The sequence below is a fragment of the Rhizophagus irregularis genome, chromosome 29, assembly GCF_026210795.1.
Source record: "Rhizophagus irregularis chromosome 29, complete sequence".
Classification (NCBI taxonomy): Eukaryota; Fungi; Glomeromycota; class Glomeromycetes; order Glomerales; family Glomeraceae; genus Rhizophagus; species Rhizophagus irregularis.
The window spans coordinates 2,354,655-2,368,818 of record NC_089457.1 but is presented as its reverse complement, the minus strand read 5'-3'; the positions used below and the strand labels follow the sequence as shown (position 1 = coordinate 2,368,818).

The window sequence follows — 14,164 nt, the reverse complement described above, 5'->3', positions numbered from 1 at the left end:
TTATGTTCATATACAGTATATACTTTATCGTAAAATTCGTTATATTGCATAGTCGTTATTTCAAGTTCTGACTTGAATTTATTTCGAAATGGGTTATTCACTCTTTTAATGTCGGGTAATTGTTCCTACATTTGATATTCCCTTTACTTGGTCTATTTGTCCATCTGAAATTTTTAAAAATAAACTGGTTAAATTCAGTAAATTTTAAATCATCAAAAATTCATTTAATTCCATGGAATTCCATGGAATTCCGTGGAATCATCCGTTACTTATGTAAACATTACATCATAATCATCATGATTTCAATCTAAGTTGTAGATTTTATCCTAATTTGTATATCATGATCAATTCAAAATTCCATGTGTGGTTTGAAAAGTTCCATCGTCCATAAATTTTTTACCATTATCCTAATTTTTATGACCGAAAAAATCACTATGACAAAAAAATCAACATTGTATCAAGGTTGTAATATGTTCTCATTAAATGAGAAAACTAACTATAAAAATCACTATACCGGTGGTTTAGTAGTTCCTCCTTTACCTCCTGATCCTAGCAAACCTACTATGTCTTTTAATTTAAACTTTAAAACTAACGAAGAGGTTTGGTATGGTACAGATTATTCATTTACTATGGATAGAGATGAGTTGTTAATGAATTCAACTGTATCTAGGAGAGCTAAAAGAATTCAGAAATATGGAATAGTCGAAAATCCTCCTCGTCCCCTCAATTCGTTTTTTTTATATGCTAAGAATGAAAACAATAAATCTGATTATAAAAATATGCGAGCTAAAGATAGGTTAAAAAAAATTAAGGAACGTTGGAAGAGTGAATCAAAGGAAACTAGAGAACTTTTCGATTGTGGTGCAAATTTAGCAAAGGAAAGACATGCTAAAATACATAAGGGTTATCAATTTACAAGGAAGACCCGACAAAAAAAGCAAAATACTATAGTAAATATTGAAGATAATTCTTTTATTCCATCCAAATATTCCTCGAAAATCCCAATTACATCATCATTTTCGTCAAAAGAACATTCTCAAAACATTCCTCCTTATTTTCAATTTAATGACAACACTTTACAAATTCCTATTGAAAAATATTACGAACAAACCCCTCCTACAGAATTTTTACCTACTTCCATCCAGACAAATTCAATTGAATTTTCTGTTTATGATTTACCAGCTAATTACAATCAAATTGAGTCATCTATTTCATCCAATTTGGAATTAATGATGAACCAGCATAATCAGCATTCAGATCCTCAAGTTGAGTCCATTCTGGATCAGTATTTATTAAATCCTGCAGATACTTGGATGCCTTTGATGCCTTATATGCAACTGGAATCTAATTTCATTTCTAATCTTACTAATGATTTGTCGATGAATGAAACACCGAAAATCAATATACCAGAAAACTCTTACAATTCCAGATTCGAACTGGAACCAAATAATAATCCTCAATGGATAGGTTGACAGGAACTTTTTGACTAATTTTATATTGAAATCTCATCATTAGATCTTGGAACAGGTAAATATCTCTTTATAATCACATATATTATAATTTTTAAAAACAGATGTGATAGTGACTATAAGCAGTTTGTGATAGATTTTATATATGAAAATTTGGAATTTATGACAATTTGATATATTAAATTTCACACATTTCTCGTTAACTAATGTCTTTTTTCATTTTTTTGATTTTGTGAAATTGAATGCTTAATTACATTTTTATAATTATTTGAATCAAAATATTTAGTGGTGCTCAGTACTAATCTATATAGTTCAATTATTGAGTTTATTAATTATTTTTCAATGTATCATAATGGATTTCAGATTTTTATTACCTGTGATAATCGACACCACACGATTTTTTTTTTGCCGAGGACGATCTTATTTGACGCAGTATTAATTTTTAATGCTGTAATACTGGGAAGGGTCACGCGATTTTTTGGAGTAGTTTCGTACACAAAATACGAATAGAGAGACTTTCCCCAGCGTAACCACGAAAAAATGTCACGAAAATTCATGTGATTTTTTCATCGCGGTATCAGACCCCTCTGTTTTGATTTAGAAATTTTTCAGTAGGAAAAATCAATAATAATGGAATTAAATAAATAACTTACTCCCTATATTATTAAAAATAAAGAATTAATTATATGTAAATATTATATAAATAAGAAATTTTTTAAATCAAGAATTTAGTTAGTTTAAATTACAATAAGTAATAAGAGAATTAAATAAATAACTTACGCTCTATATTATTAAATAATTTTTTAAATAAAGAATTTAGTTAATTTAAATTATATGTAAATATTATAACAATAAGTAATAATCCATAATGCCAGCCATTTCGGACGTTTTTTCGTGGTAGACAAATAGAAATAATGGTGGAAACTTAATTTTAATAAATCATAATATAAAAATATTACTTTTAAATTAAAGCGTAAATAATTATATATATATATTTATTTATTTAATTGTTAAACAATTTAATAAGTTAGATCGTTACTTATTATCAAATGTTCTTTTTTCTACGCACAATTTGGAAAATTCAGATTAATTACAAAATTCAGTTTAGTTTATGAATTAAATTTTGGTAGTATTTATTGAAAGAAATTCAAAATCATACAAAAATCATAATTGATTTATAATTGTTGTCCCTAGAATTGATAATAATACCAATGAAAAATAATTATTTTATTAAGTTGGCAACATTCGCTTCTTCAATATTGTTTCTCTATTTTAATAAATTTTCTTTATAAAAATAAATTAATTAATTATATAAATTAAATCCTGAGAGAAATATCAAGAAGTGACGGTTATGTTAGTACATTAGATAATATTGGTTTATGGATAGATAGTAAAAACAACGAAAACCTAGATAGCAATTCGGAGTAGCGGAAAGGAACTGCCGTTACTTTTACATAGTAAAAGACGTCTAGGGGCGAGCAGGCATATTTTATGCTTTTTTTCCTCCCTTGAAACATCCGCTACTCCATTATCTTTAGACTTATATTTTTTCTAATGTACTACTTTACGAAAAGATGATAAAAACATTTTTTTTAAACATGTGTGTGTTTTATAAGGTCAAATAAGCATTGCATGTAACTCATTCTTGAGTATTAATAATACATCCTTTTTTTCTTTAGCGTCAAGATTTTTATTATTATTTCACATTTTGCTCAAAAGAAACAACGTGACTTTGTCTGATTGAAGAATAAACTAATCTTGAGACCTAATAAATACAGTTTCTTTACCCAAACTCTCTATTTTAAACGCATCGAAATCTTTGGAGCATGACACGTGTATGAAATCCTCCCTCAATTTTTGAGCATTTTTCGCTTCACTGCGAGTATTATCAGCAAAATTTACGCTGCGAATTTCAATAATAGCTATACTTTTTGCATATTTAACAATCACTTTATATTTTCCTTCTATAGGTTCAAATTTGTCCTTGTGCCCTTGCATATCTTCACCATCTCTCAAAAGTTCTATCGCCCATTCTAACTCGTTCACGTAGGAATCTATCCTTCCTTCACATCCAAAAACTGAACCTACATCACACGACAAAAATTTATCATTTCCCAATACCCGTGTACCAATTCTATAAAATTCCTTCTGCCACATTTGTTCCAGGATTCTTCCGTCATATCCAAATCCAAGCGTTTCTCTTAAAATTTTCCCACTATTTTCATTACGCATTGCTGTGAAAACCTTTACAATAAACTGATATAAATCTATGGGAGTAATATCAACACTATTTTCAACTCCATAATTTTGCTGAAAAAATGACCGCCTAAGAAGAGGCGCTGCAAAAGTTAAATATATATCGTCCACAACCGCAAGTACTCCAGTTTTGACTAGATAAGAAGCATCTGGATCCGGGTTATTTATTGAGAAAGGAACTTTTCCTTTTATATAAGTATCTTCACATAATTTTAATCAGTTTCCATTCCCATTCTTTTTAAGTGATTGAAAGGATTTATGATATCAAATCTTAGACTGACGGCAGGATCATTAGGATTAACACCTTCATTGGAAGGTCTTATTACCAGACCAGAAGGTAACGACGTACCACCAAGGCCAGCTGAAAAGACTGAAAGTTAGAAATAGAACAATGCTATTAAAGAATACCAACTTATACGTACCTTGTCGAGGCAGATAGCCAAATTTTGCAATGACACGAGATATATCAGTGGGCCCTTTATCTAGTATAAAGAAAGCAGAGACGAAGGTGATCAATATATTATATAGAAAACAGATAGCGAAATTATCTTTTGTTCGAGAGGTAAAAAATTGGGAAACACTTACCAGTGGTGGTGACGGGCGGTTGTATGATGATACGGATATTCTTGGAATCATACGTAAAGATATCGCCAATATCATCAATTGGAGACAACTTTTTACCTCCGAGTTCTTGTATAATACTATTTTCTTCCTCCATATCACGGGATCGGCTTTGAAGTGTTTTCAGTTTAACGTTCTCTGTATCGTAAGGAATATTCACCAACCATAGGTTCAACTCGTTGGCATCAAATTTTTTGTCTTCGAAATAGTTCTTATTCTTCTCATAAAGTATATCTTTGAGCTCCGCAATGGTCATTTTTATCTGGCCATCAACTTTAAAGACGCTACTAAGATCTGTACCTGCCACAAAACAAAATATCATGATTCCAGTGAAATATCTGCAAACGCGAAAATCGAGGGTTAAAGTAAAATGTCAAATAAAGACCTTTTTGTATATTTTGCATACCAGATAATATGACCAAGGATCTTCTCCGCCGTCTTTCATACCCGCATCTTCGTACGCAACAAATAGAGGTTTCGGCAACTTAAACGACGGTTTCCCTTCAGCATCTTGCGTACATTCCATGAAGTACCATTTCTCCGCATCTGTTACGATTCCCATACTTTATCAAACCCATGTTCATCATCCATTTCATTTGCTTTACGCTTACGGCCTAGTGACGATTCCAACTGTACAGTGGCTTGTGCAAAACCCTGCTTAAAACATCTTTTTTGACCTCAACTAGACCGATAATTCTTCCGGTCGTACGTGATTCAATTCCATAGTCAAGATTTTCGCGTCCACTTTTCCCTTCGATCAGTTTCTCTGGTACGACCTTGATTTGATCCTTGAACGGGTAAGTTGCAGAGACGAGATAAGTATACGAATAGATACTTTTGGTGGCCTCATAGGATACTTGTTGCAACACGAGTCTCCAATTCATCAAAAAGTTTACGTAACGCCTCTTTCTATTTCTCATTCTTAGTGTTCGCACATCCACACGAAAAAATGGGATACACGTCGATGCTTGGGTTCGCTAAGTCCATAGAATTCACACACTTTCGGGAAGGTCCATTCATTGAAGGGTTTCGAGGGAGTCTCAATGAGTACAGTAAACTTGAGGCTGTTTTTAGATACTAGTGATCGCAACATCTCCCGGAAAGCGTCATCATTCCTAGGTGAATATCTCCCTCCGTCATTAATGAAGTTGAGCACTGCTCCATCATTTTCAAGCGCTGGTGGTTGGTACGTATCACGTATTGACGTTTTGAGGTCTTCGAGAAAAGCGTGATCGATATTCACTGCCCATTTGTATGACTTCCGCTTTTGACTAACAACGACGTCGAACTCTATAATGCAACAACCTGGTTAGTAAAGTTCGAACAGTGGTATTACCTCATAACCTGAAGATTTCAGCGAACAATGTTCGCCCAAATTTCTTGGCAAATTTCCCTGACGGGAAGTGGGGTTTTCCGTCACTGAAAAAAGTACGTACCATGCACGGACTTGTTACGAGTTCGTCAAGTAATTTCTGTTCGCGATCCAGTCGAAGCAGGTGGTTCAACTAGGACGTGAATATGTTCCTTAGCCGGTGAGTCAGCGAAGTACTTCGAAATCTTTTTTATTGCAGACAGCTCGTCACTGCCATTGAGCTTGAGATTCTTCAACTGATCGTCAAGGTGATCGCCACCAATTTCTACCTTCCATAGCTTGAATCTATCCGCAGGAAAATGGTCGAACTCTGGTGCTTTTCCGCCTTTACAGCTTTTTGAGTTCACTAACAGGCTCGTCCCTGCTTATTTTAACAGAGAAAGCATTCGCGGTCGTATTTCCTTTGACAAGACAGAATAACGTGATAGACATAACGGCTTTTATAGTATTTTTTGTGAAATGCTATTGGCTCAAAGTGCGGTGTGTGAGGGACAAGAGTAAAAAAGAATTAAAGAATTTTATTTGCCAAGTGGTACTATATGTGACGGTTGTCAGACCCTGTCGTATGACGCATTATTATGTAGTACAGTAGTACTTGAACAAACATCCTCCGAGCTTGTTGATCGACATTCCGGACCTCTAGCGCCTATTACTCTATCTTGTCTTACCCCGAAGGTGCTCCAGAGGAGCTATATTCTTGACCGTAATAAAACCTGTTGCCCTATCGTATATGTGTATATACTCGACCGGATTACACACCGAAGGAGGAGGAATATACTGCGTAGGGTTAGTAATAAACTTACTCATTGTCTTACGCCGATTATTCCTCGATTTAGATTTTAATGTTTATATAGAATATTTTTGTAAATATATTAACTTTTTTGGCAATTATTGCGATAAAAAAAAAATATTGTGTATTTATTTATAAATCAACGTGACAAAATTCGCATCACTCATTCACTCTATAATAAGTTTAAATTTATTTTGCCGTTGTACTTAAATATATTTAGAAATCAATTTTTATTTATTATATATACATATGTGTGATAAAAAATTTTAATAAATTTCCCCACTAATAAAACAATTAAATTCTATAAAAATATCTATTTAAATTTGTTTTACCCAAAAATGCATATATATAAAACCCGCTTCACAATAATTTCTTTTGCATCCTTTTTAGCTTTAATCTTCCATTCAATAGTGACTTCTCCAGAATTATATTTTGATTTGCACCTTTTAGTAGTTATGCCTTCAGCACAATTGGCCACAATAGCTAATGGATTATTTTTTGAGGCGGATCATCAAACAAGACAACATAGGTTTGTTGTTCTTCATTATAAAATCTTTGATTCCATAATGGATTACTCAAGATTTCACTTAATGTTTGATATCTAGTAGTGCCTCAGAAAATACATTTGTAAATATTTTTATTGCTACAATGGTGAATATATCCTTTGAAAATATCAAAAAACTGATGCTCAGTACAAGCAAGAGATACTAATTGGTGACCTCCCTTTTTGAACCCATTTTGAAGTTTGCAATGAATTAAATAAACCAGGATATTTTTAAAACTTTTATTATTTGTTTCTTTAAATTATTTCGCGGAATGTTATATTTTTTCACAATAGTCAAATGCCATGAAAGTCCGCTTTGCTTCTTGAATATTTTTTGACAAGCGGAACAGGAAAATTCTGATGTATTTATGAGTGGAATAGTGCTTGACATATTAATATTACCACTACAATAATCTGAAAAGTTAAGAAAGCATAATGATAAGAATACTTTTTAAATACTTTATTAAAGTTACCATTAGTAATGGTCAACATTTGAAATCGCGAGAAGTTACCTTCTGCTTCTTGAGCTCATCAGTTTTTGGCTCTGCTCATCGGTTTGACGCGTTTTTTCATATGTTTTTTTTATTTTAGGTGAGTTCGCTAAATTTGATCATTTGATTTTTTTTTTTTACTAATTGATGTAGTGTTGATCCAATTTCAATAATTAGCTGATATGAGGTAATTACCTTAAGATATGTCTGCAACCCTACTTATATATCGCTCATTACAGTATCTGTTGTTCTTTGTATTTCTAAAAATTTTGTGATATTACCACTAATAAAACTCCAAATATAGTGTTTGTGTCCAAAAATTTTGCAATTTCTTCGTCTTTAGTCTATTTGTACTTCTGCATTTTCTAATATTGCTTTTCTTTCTTCTTCATTTTTGTTTCCGTATCCTTTTAAGCTCTTAAAATCGTCTTTAGACGGTGAAATACACATTTTTTTTTAGTTAAAACAGCCTTTTATTATTATTTTTTTTTTATATGATTTTCATTAAGATTATTTACGCGAAAAAAAATTTGATTAACGTGACTAATAATGACTGACGTAATTTTGATCATCGTTCATGTGATTCGACTTTAGTTTAGCTTTACGTGCTTAAAAAAGTATTTCGTTATTATGTGCGTATAAATTCATTTACATGTTTCAAAAAATTTGAAATTATTATCAACTTTTATATCAAAATTTTCATTTAAATATAAACTCTGAATTTATTGAGCTTAATTAAAAAAAAAATTTGTCATATAGTATAGATAGTATAGTTTATAAATTTCTCCATGATAATAACCCAAAAATTTAAAATGAAAAAAAAAATTGGTTATAAGATCGTATAGATCTATGTATAGTTTCATCATATTCATGAATAGTTATCTCATTCTCACAAATAAAAGGAAATTCCAACGTTCAGAGAATAAATAAAATTTGATCATATTTATTGATACCAAATAAAAAAGTCTCATGAATTCCCAGGAGTTTTGCTGTAAAAAATAAGAATTCTCATCTTTTGCGTTATGCTCTACAGTTCTTCGTTCTATAATTTTTTGTTGTTGCGGCTTGAATATTTACATCGCAAAAGTATTAATATTGATCCATGCGACGGTTGAGATTTGGCTCATTTATGGTATATATATATTAAAAAAAAAAATTCTTTCGATATATTTTATTGTTCTAGTTTATTACATATATTTTTATTTTTTTAATCTATAATTAATCATCATCATTTGGGCTTTTATCTTTCATTTCTTACTTATGTATTCATTATGATAATGAACATTGATCTTGTTCTTAAGGGTGTGGACTTAAACTTCATGGTTACGTCAACTTTTTTAGAGTCAACGTCGTCAGTGGCGTTACATTGCCATGTGACTTCGTAAATGACTTTTGCCGTAGACTTGACATCATGTTTTCAAGTTTTAATTCTTTTTACATACATACTACGATACCATAACGATAAGAAAACACTAATCGAGTAGTAAGCGTAATAATAAAGGAAATGGAATTTATTTTTTAATACTAATTTTTTGAACTTGTTTAACAGTTAACGTCAAGCCGTATCTCACGTCAACGAGGACCCCGGAAACTTCATATAAAGGTTACCGGTAAAATGGGTAAGTTATTATAAAAAATCAAAAATTGTTATTAGTTAAGTCGGGTAATTTTATTATAAGTGCAATTAAAGTTTTTAGTTAAATTGGGCCAGATTGTTATTATATAAAATGGGTAATAATCTTATAATTCATTTTTAGGTTATTATTATAATGGGTAATAATATAAAACAAAATGATAAAGAATTAGAAAAAGATAATGATATTATAGTTGACAATAAAGATGTTTAATATGAAATTTAATTAATTCATATAATAATTAGTTTTATAATAATAATTGTAATTAGGTATTGTAAATAATTATTTAGGTTATTCTTAATAGAGAGATTTAAGGTTACTAATAAACTGGCTTAACTTTGATTTTGAAACAACCTATATATAGTTTCGTCAACGACGTAACACAAATACACAATATATACGACATTACAAACGACATTCTACCATTAAAATTATGAATTATGTAATGATAATAATAATATAAAAAACTAATAGTAAATAATTATATTAAGAGAAAAAAAAAAAGAATTTTATATCTATCTTTTTATATCTTTATAAACATTTATCTAATAAAGGTAGGGTAGGAAAATTTAATATAGTGAAATCTTCATTATTTACGAAAAAACCTATATTACCATCAAGAGAAGATTCAAAATGTATCGGATGAGTATTACTTTCACAACTACTACCAATTGTAAAAGAATTTTCAAGAGTTCCAACTAATTCAAAACCAACTGTTTCTTTAAAAATTCGACCTTTAAGTACACTTATACCAAAAGCTAGTTGTGGTTTTAATGAAGCAGAAATACTAGCAGAAGCTTCGATACCAGCATTTGGAGTATGTGCATTAACTATAGGGGTAAATCCGGATTGCGTAAACTTTGGTTCGCCTTCAAATGATGCTTGAACATTAAAATTTGGTAAACTAAAATCACCACCAAATTCAAGAGTTTCACTTGTTCCCGTATTAACATCGGCAGCAGCAACAAGATCAATTGAAGGACCGACATTTAATATATCTGGTATGTTAAAAGGACCTAAACCAATACTTAAAATAGTAATATCTTTAGCTGAAGAAATTTTACGATTATTAATACTTGCCTCCTGTGAAGATTCAAGGGCAAAATCAAGGTTCATGAGAAAATTTCCATTAAGAGTAATTGAAGCTTCTTTTACTTTAGGAGGAAAAATTTTACCCCTAATTCTCAATGCAAGAGTAGCATCACCTTTCGTAAAACAATTAGTGCAAAGCAATCTCATATCATTATTACTTATAATTTTTAAATCTGGACTTGAAGATTTACCAGATTTTGAGTCAAATAAGATATTTAAACCTATATTATTACTTATATCAATTGAAACACCGCCGAATCCTTCTTCTAGATTACGATGATAAGTGTTATTATTTGTTTGATTTCCATGGACCCAATTAACATTTAGATCGTAATCTTCTGAATTGTGTGGAAAATCGCTTTCCTCAATAGCAAATGTTACAACTAATTTAGATTCATTTATAACTCTATCAGTAGCCGTAAAAAATTGGGTAGACCTTTTACCAAAACATGTCCATTTATGTGAAATTAATAACATAATTTCTTCAGGCCATTTATTAATATCATCAACCGCTTTTTTGTCCTTTAAGCTGAAAGTAATTTTTCTTTTACCATTTGCTCCCGTTTTACAAATAACACTTTCTACACCACTTTGATCAGGATTGAATGATGGTAAGTTGGTATTTAGATTAAATTCTGCCTTATGATAACCTTCTGAAGGATGACTAACATGTTGACTATAGACAGCACTGAGTGATTTTGTTATTTTAAAGTCTTTGTTACCCATAACAACATCAAAATCTTTTGATGCGGTAACAATTCCAGAAAAGAAAAGGAGTAAAAGCGAATTTAAAATGAACCTGATCATTTTTTTAAGTAATATAATTCGAATATAATAATATTGGGAAATATTTAGACGCGTTTTTGTTGAAAAAAGGAATTATTTGAGTAATGTTTTTTTTTGTCGGATGAAGAATATTTTTTTTTCGATAACGACAGCATTTATATAAAAAATTTCATAGGTTACATAGGTCACATGAAACCAGGATATAATATAATTTTACATACATTATTAATTAACGTGACAACCATTCCTTTCGAGTTCTAAGTTTCCAATTACATTGTAAAATTTAAATGTACTTTTTTTCTTAAATTCAAAAACAATAGAAAATCATTCCAATAAATTTTATGAAACATATATTTAGAATGATTTCTGGATATGTACCGCGTGGTTACTATAGAGTGATTTCTGGATATGTACCGCGTGATTACTATAAATTCCTTACTTTTTTTCATTAAATCAAACGGAAATGAATCAAAAGAATTTGTACGAACGAAGAACGAGATTTCTTTGCATTTTCTAATTTCCGAGTGAATGAACTTTTAATTTGTTCAGATCTTCTATTATTTATTTACAAGTTGAAATTCAATTTCTATTTTTGATTTTTTTTCATTATTACGAAACTTAACAAAGTGCATTATTGGAAATTAAACCTATTGGTCATGTAAATGCATCGAAGTAACGGCTCATATATCGGATGACCTTCGTGTAAGGTCAGGACAATTTACATAATTAATTGGATATTAATATTAGGGAAATTGGAGTTTCGGAAAATGATTTAGAAAAATGATATTCGGTAAAATGACAAAAAAATTCTTTTTCTTTTTATTTATAAAGTTATAAAAGTTAAAAATTAGATAATTTTTAGGATTTTTTAAAAAGAATTATATTTAGAAAAGCTTTTGAAGATCAATTAAAGTTGATCATCCATTCCCTGATAAACATAACAATATAACCGACAATCATTTTACCGACAATTATTTATGCTTATCCATAAACAAATGAGTATATGTCAAAAAAAGTAATGATAAACAAATTACTTCCTCTAGAAAAAAAAAATATCACACTAATTAAAGAAAAATTAATTATAACGATTTATTGTTACAAAAAATAAATAAAGAATCGGGAAAAAAGGAAAAAAGGCAATTGCCGTGGCGGTGCAATATTGATCTGATCACTGATCCAAACATAAAAGGTGAAAGAATGTATTCGGAAAGGTTGAAAGAGAAAAAGCCGAACCGAAAAATGAAAAGGGAAAAAAAATTTCGGACGGGAAAAAAAGTCAACCGAAAAAAAAACAAAAAAAAATTCGAAAAAATAAAAACGAAAAGAAAAAATTTGAAAAGAATGAAAAAAAAAGAGGAAAAAAAACGAAAAATTTTTAAAAAAAAGAAAAGAAAAGGAAAAAAAGGTGGTTCGAAAAGAAAAGAGGAAATTTGAAAAAAAAAGAAAGAACCATTTGTAAAAGATTGGTTAAAGAAAAAAAAATGAAAAGGTAAACGAAATAAATTTACAATTCCCATTTACAAATAAATAAATAAATATATAATTTATTTACAAATTGAAATTCAATTTCTATTTTTGATTTTTTTTCATTATTACGAAACTTAACAAAGTACATTATTGGAAATTAAACCTATTCGTCATGTAAATGCATGTTATTTTAAATTAACAGTACAAGACAAATCGTTAAACTTACAATCGAAGTAACAGCTCATATATCGGATATATCGGATGACCTTCGTGTAAGGTCAAGCCAAGATGGAATGGGACAATATACATCATTTATTAATTCGTTAAAATGTTCATTCTGGATATTAATATTAGCGAAATCGGAGTTTCTGAAAATGAATTTAGGAAAATGATATTCGGTAAAATGATAAAAAATTCTTTTTTTTTTTCTTTTTATTTATAAAGTTTATAAAAGTTAAAAAGTAGATAATTTTATAATTAATATGAACGAATAGGATTTTTTTTATTTTTTTAAAAAGAATTATATTTAGAAAAGCTTTTCCGAATTTAATTGAATGAACTTTATAGTTTATATTATATAATAAAAAAGATCGATATACGTAAAAAAAATAGTCATTTATTGCTGTTTTACACAAAGTTTAAAAAGTTACTTATAAGTAAACTTATTTAAAAATTGAAAATTTTTTCTTATAATTATAATTTTTAGCTTATAATCATACCTCCTTTATTTGAAAATGCAATAAAATTTTTATTTTCACATGTTTTCTCAAAAAATTTTTTTTTTATTAAATAATGCTAGATCACAGTAATTAGAAAATAGCAATAAATTATTTTATTACCGAAAATCTAATTTTTTTTATTAAAAAATTTTGAAAGTTTTAAGCAAGCTTCAACTAATTATTTTTTTCCTGTTGATCATGGTTACAGTACGATTTCCTGAATGCCTTTTTCCTGAATATATCTTTTCCCGAAGTTATTTGCCTGAATGCTAATTTTTCAAACTGAACATTTTCCTGAAATATACAATTTCCCAAATCCTTATTTCCCGAATCCCATTTCCTGAAGTCTAATTTCCCCCAATATCCTGAATCCCAATATCCCGAATTCAAATATACTTAATTCTAATATTCCGAATTCTAATATTCTGAATGGACAATTTCTTGAATTATATAATAAATTGTATATTTTCTCATATGATTTATAAATAAACCATATAATAAATTTAAAAAATAAGAACTATTGATTACCATTTTATATAAAACAATTGAATATGAATTTTATTTGTCATAATTATGTAATTTGGGGAGTGGCTATTTCAAGCATCCCTTGCCTGTACAAGTATTACGATCAATTTAAGTAAATATGAAGTAAACATAAGGAAATATACAATCAATTAGGAAATATTGCATTTTTAGCTAATAAAATTTTTCTCTGACCCACTGAGTTTAAGTGCTTGATAATATTTTCCTAAACAACAAGTAAATATAATTAATTTGCATTTTAGGAGAAAAAGATTTGGTACAGGTACAAATTTCAAACAGATACTTCGACTGAATAATAAAATCTGCTCGCTTTTGCATTATTTATTTTAAGTATTTGCTTTAATACAAGTTAGTTTATTACATATTATATTTATATACAT

At 29.3% G+C, this 14,164-nt stretch overlaps 4 protein-coding genes across 4 annotated transcripts; 1 reads left to right on the top strand and 3 right to left on the bottom strand.

Annotated features, from left to right (window-relative positions):
* Positions 1 to 434: 434 nt before the first annotated feature.
* On the top strand, positions 435 to 1,849 carry OCT59_019861 (uncharacterized protein; the record flags this gene model as incomplete). The annotated part of the gene is made up of 3 exons (XM_025321654.2): positions 435 to 1,467; positions 1,516 to 1,527; positions 1,833 to 1,849. The coding sequence occupies 3 exons, from the start codon at positions 435 to 437 to the stop codon at positions 1,847 to 1,849; spliced, it is 1,062 nt and encodes a 353-aa protein (XP_025168273.2).
* A 1,246-nt stretch (positions 1,850 to 3,095) lies between these two features.
* OCT59_019860 (uncharacterized protein) lies at positions 3,096 to 4,602 on the bottom strand (the record flags this gene model as incomplete). The annotated part of the gene is made up of 4 exons (XM_066143819.1): positions 3,096 to 3,910; positions 4,003 to 4,086; positions 4,148 to 4,207; positions 4,311 to 4,602. 4 exons carry the CDS (start codon positions 4,600 to 4,602, stop codon positions 3,222 to 3,224), a joined length of 1,125 nt encoding a protein of 374 aa, XP_066005531.1. The 3' UTR covers positions 3,096 to 3,221.
* Positions 4,603 to 4,633: 31 nt separating this feature from the next.
* On the bottom strand, positions 4,634 to 4,908 carry OCT59_019859 (uncharacterized protein; the record flags this gene model as incomplete). The annotated part of the gene is made up of 2 exons (XM_066143818.1): positions 4,634 to 4,684; positions 4,753 to 4,908. The coding sequence occupies 2 exons, from the start codon at positions 4,906 to 4,908 to the stop codon at positions 4,634 to 4,636; spliced, it is 207 nt and encodes a 68-aa protein (XP_066005530.1).
* A 4,800-nt stretch (positions 4,909 to 9,708) lies between these two features.
* On the bottom strand, positions 9,709 to 11,076 carry OCT59_019858 (uncharacterized protein; the record flags this gene model as incomplete). Its single annotated transcript, XM_025332708.2, has 1 exon — positions 9,709 to 11,076. One exon carries the CDS (start codon positions 11,074 to 11,076, stop codon positions 9,709 to 9,711), a length of 1,368 nt encoding a protein of 455 aa, XP_025168275.2.
* Positions 11,077 to 14,164: the final 3,088 nt, after the last annotated feature.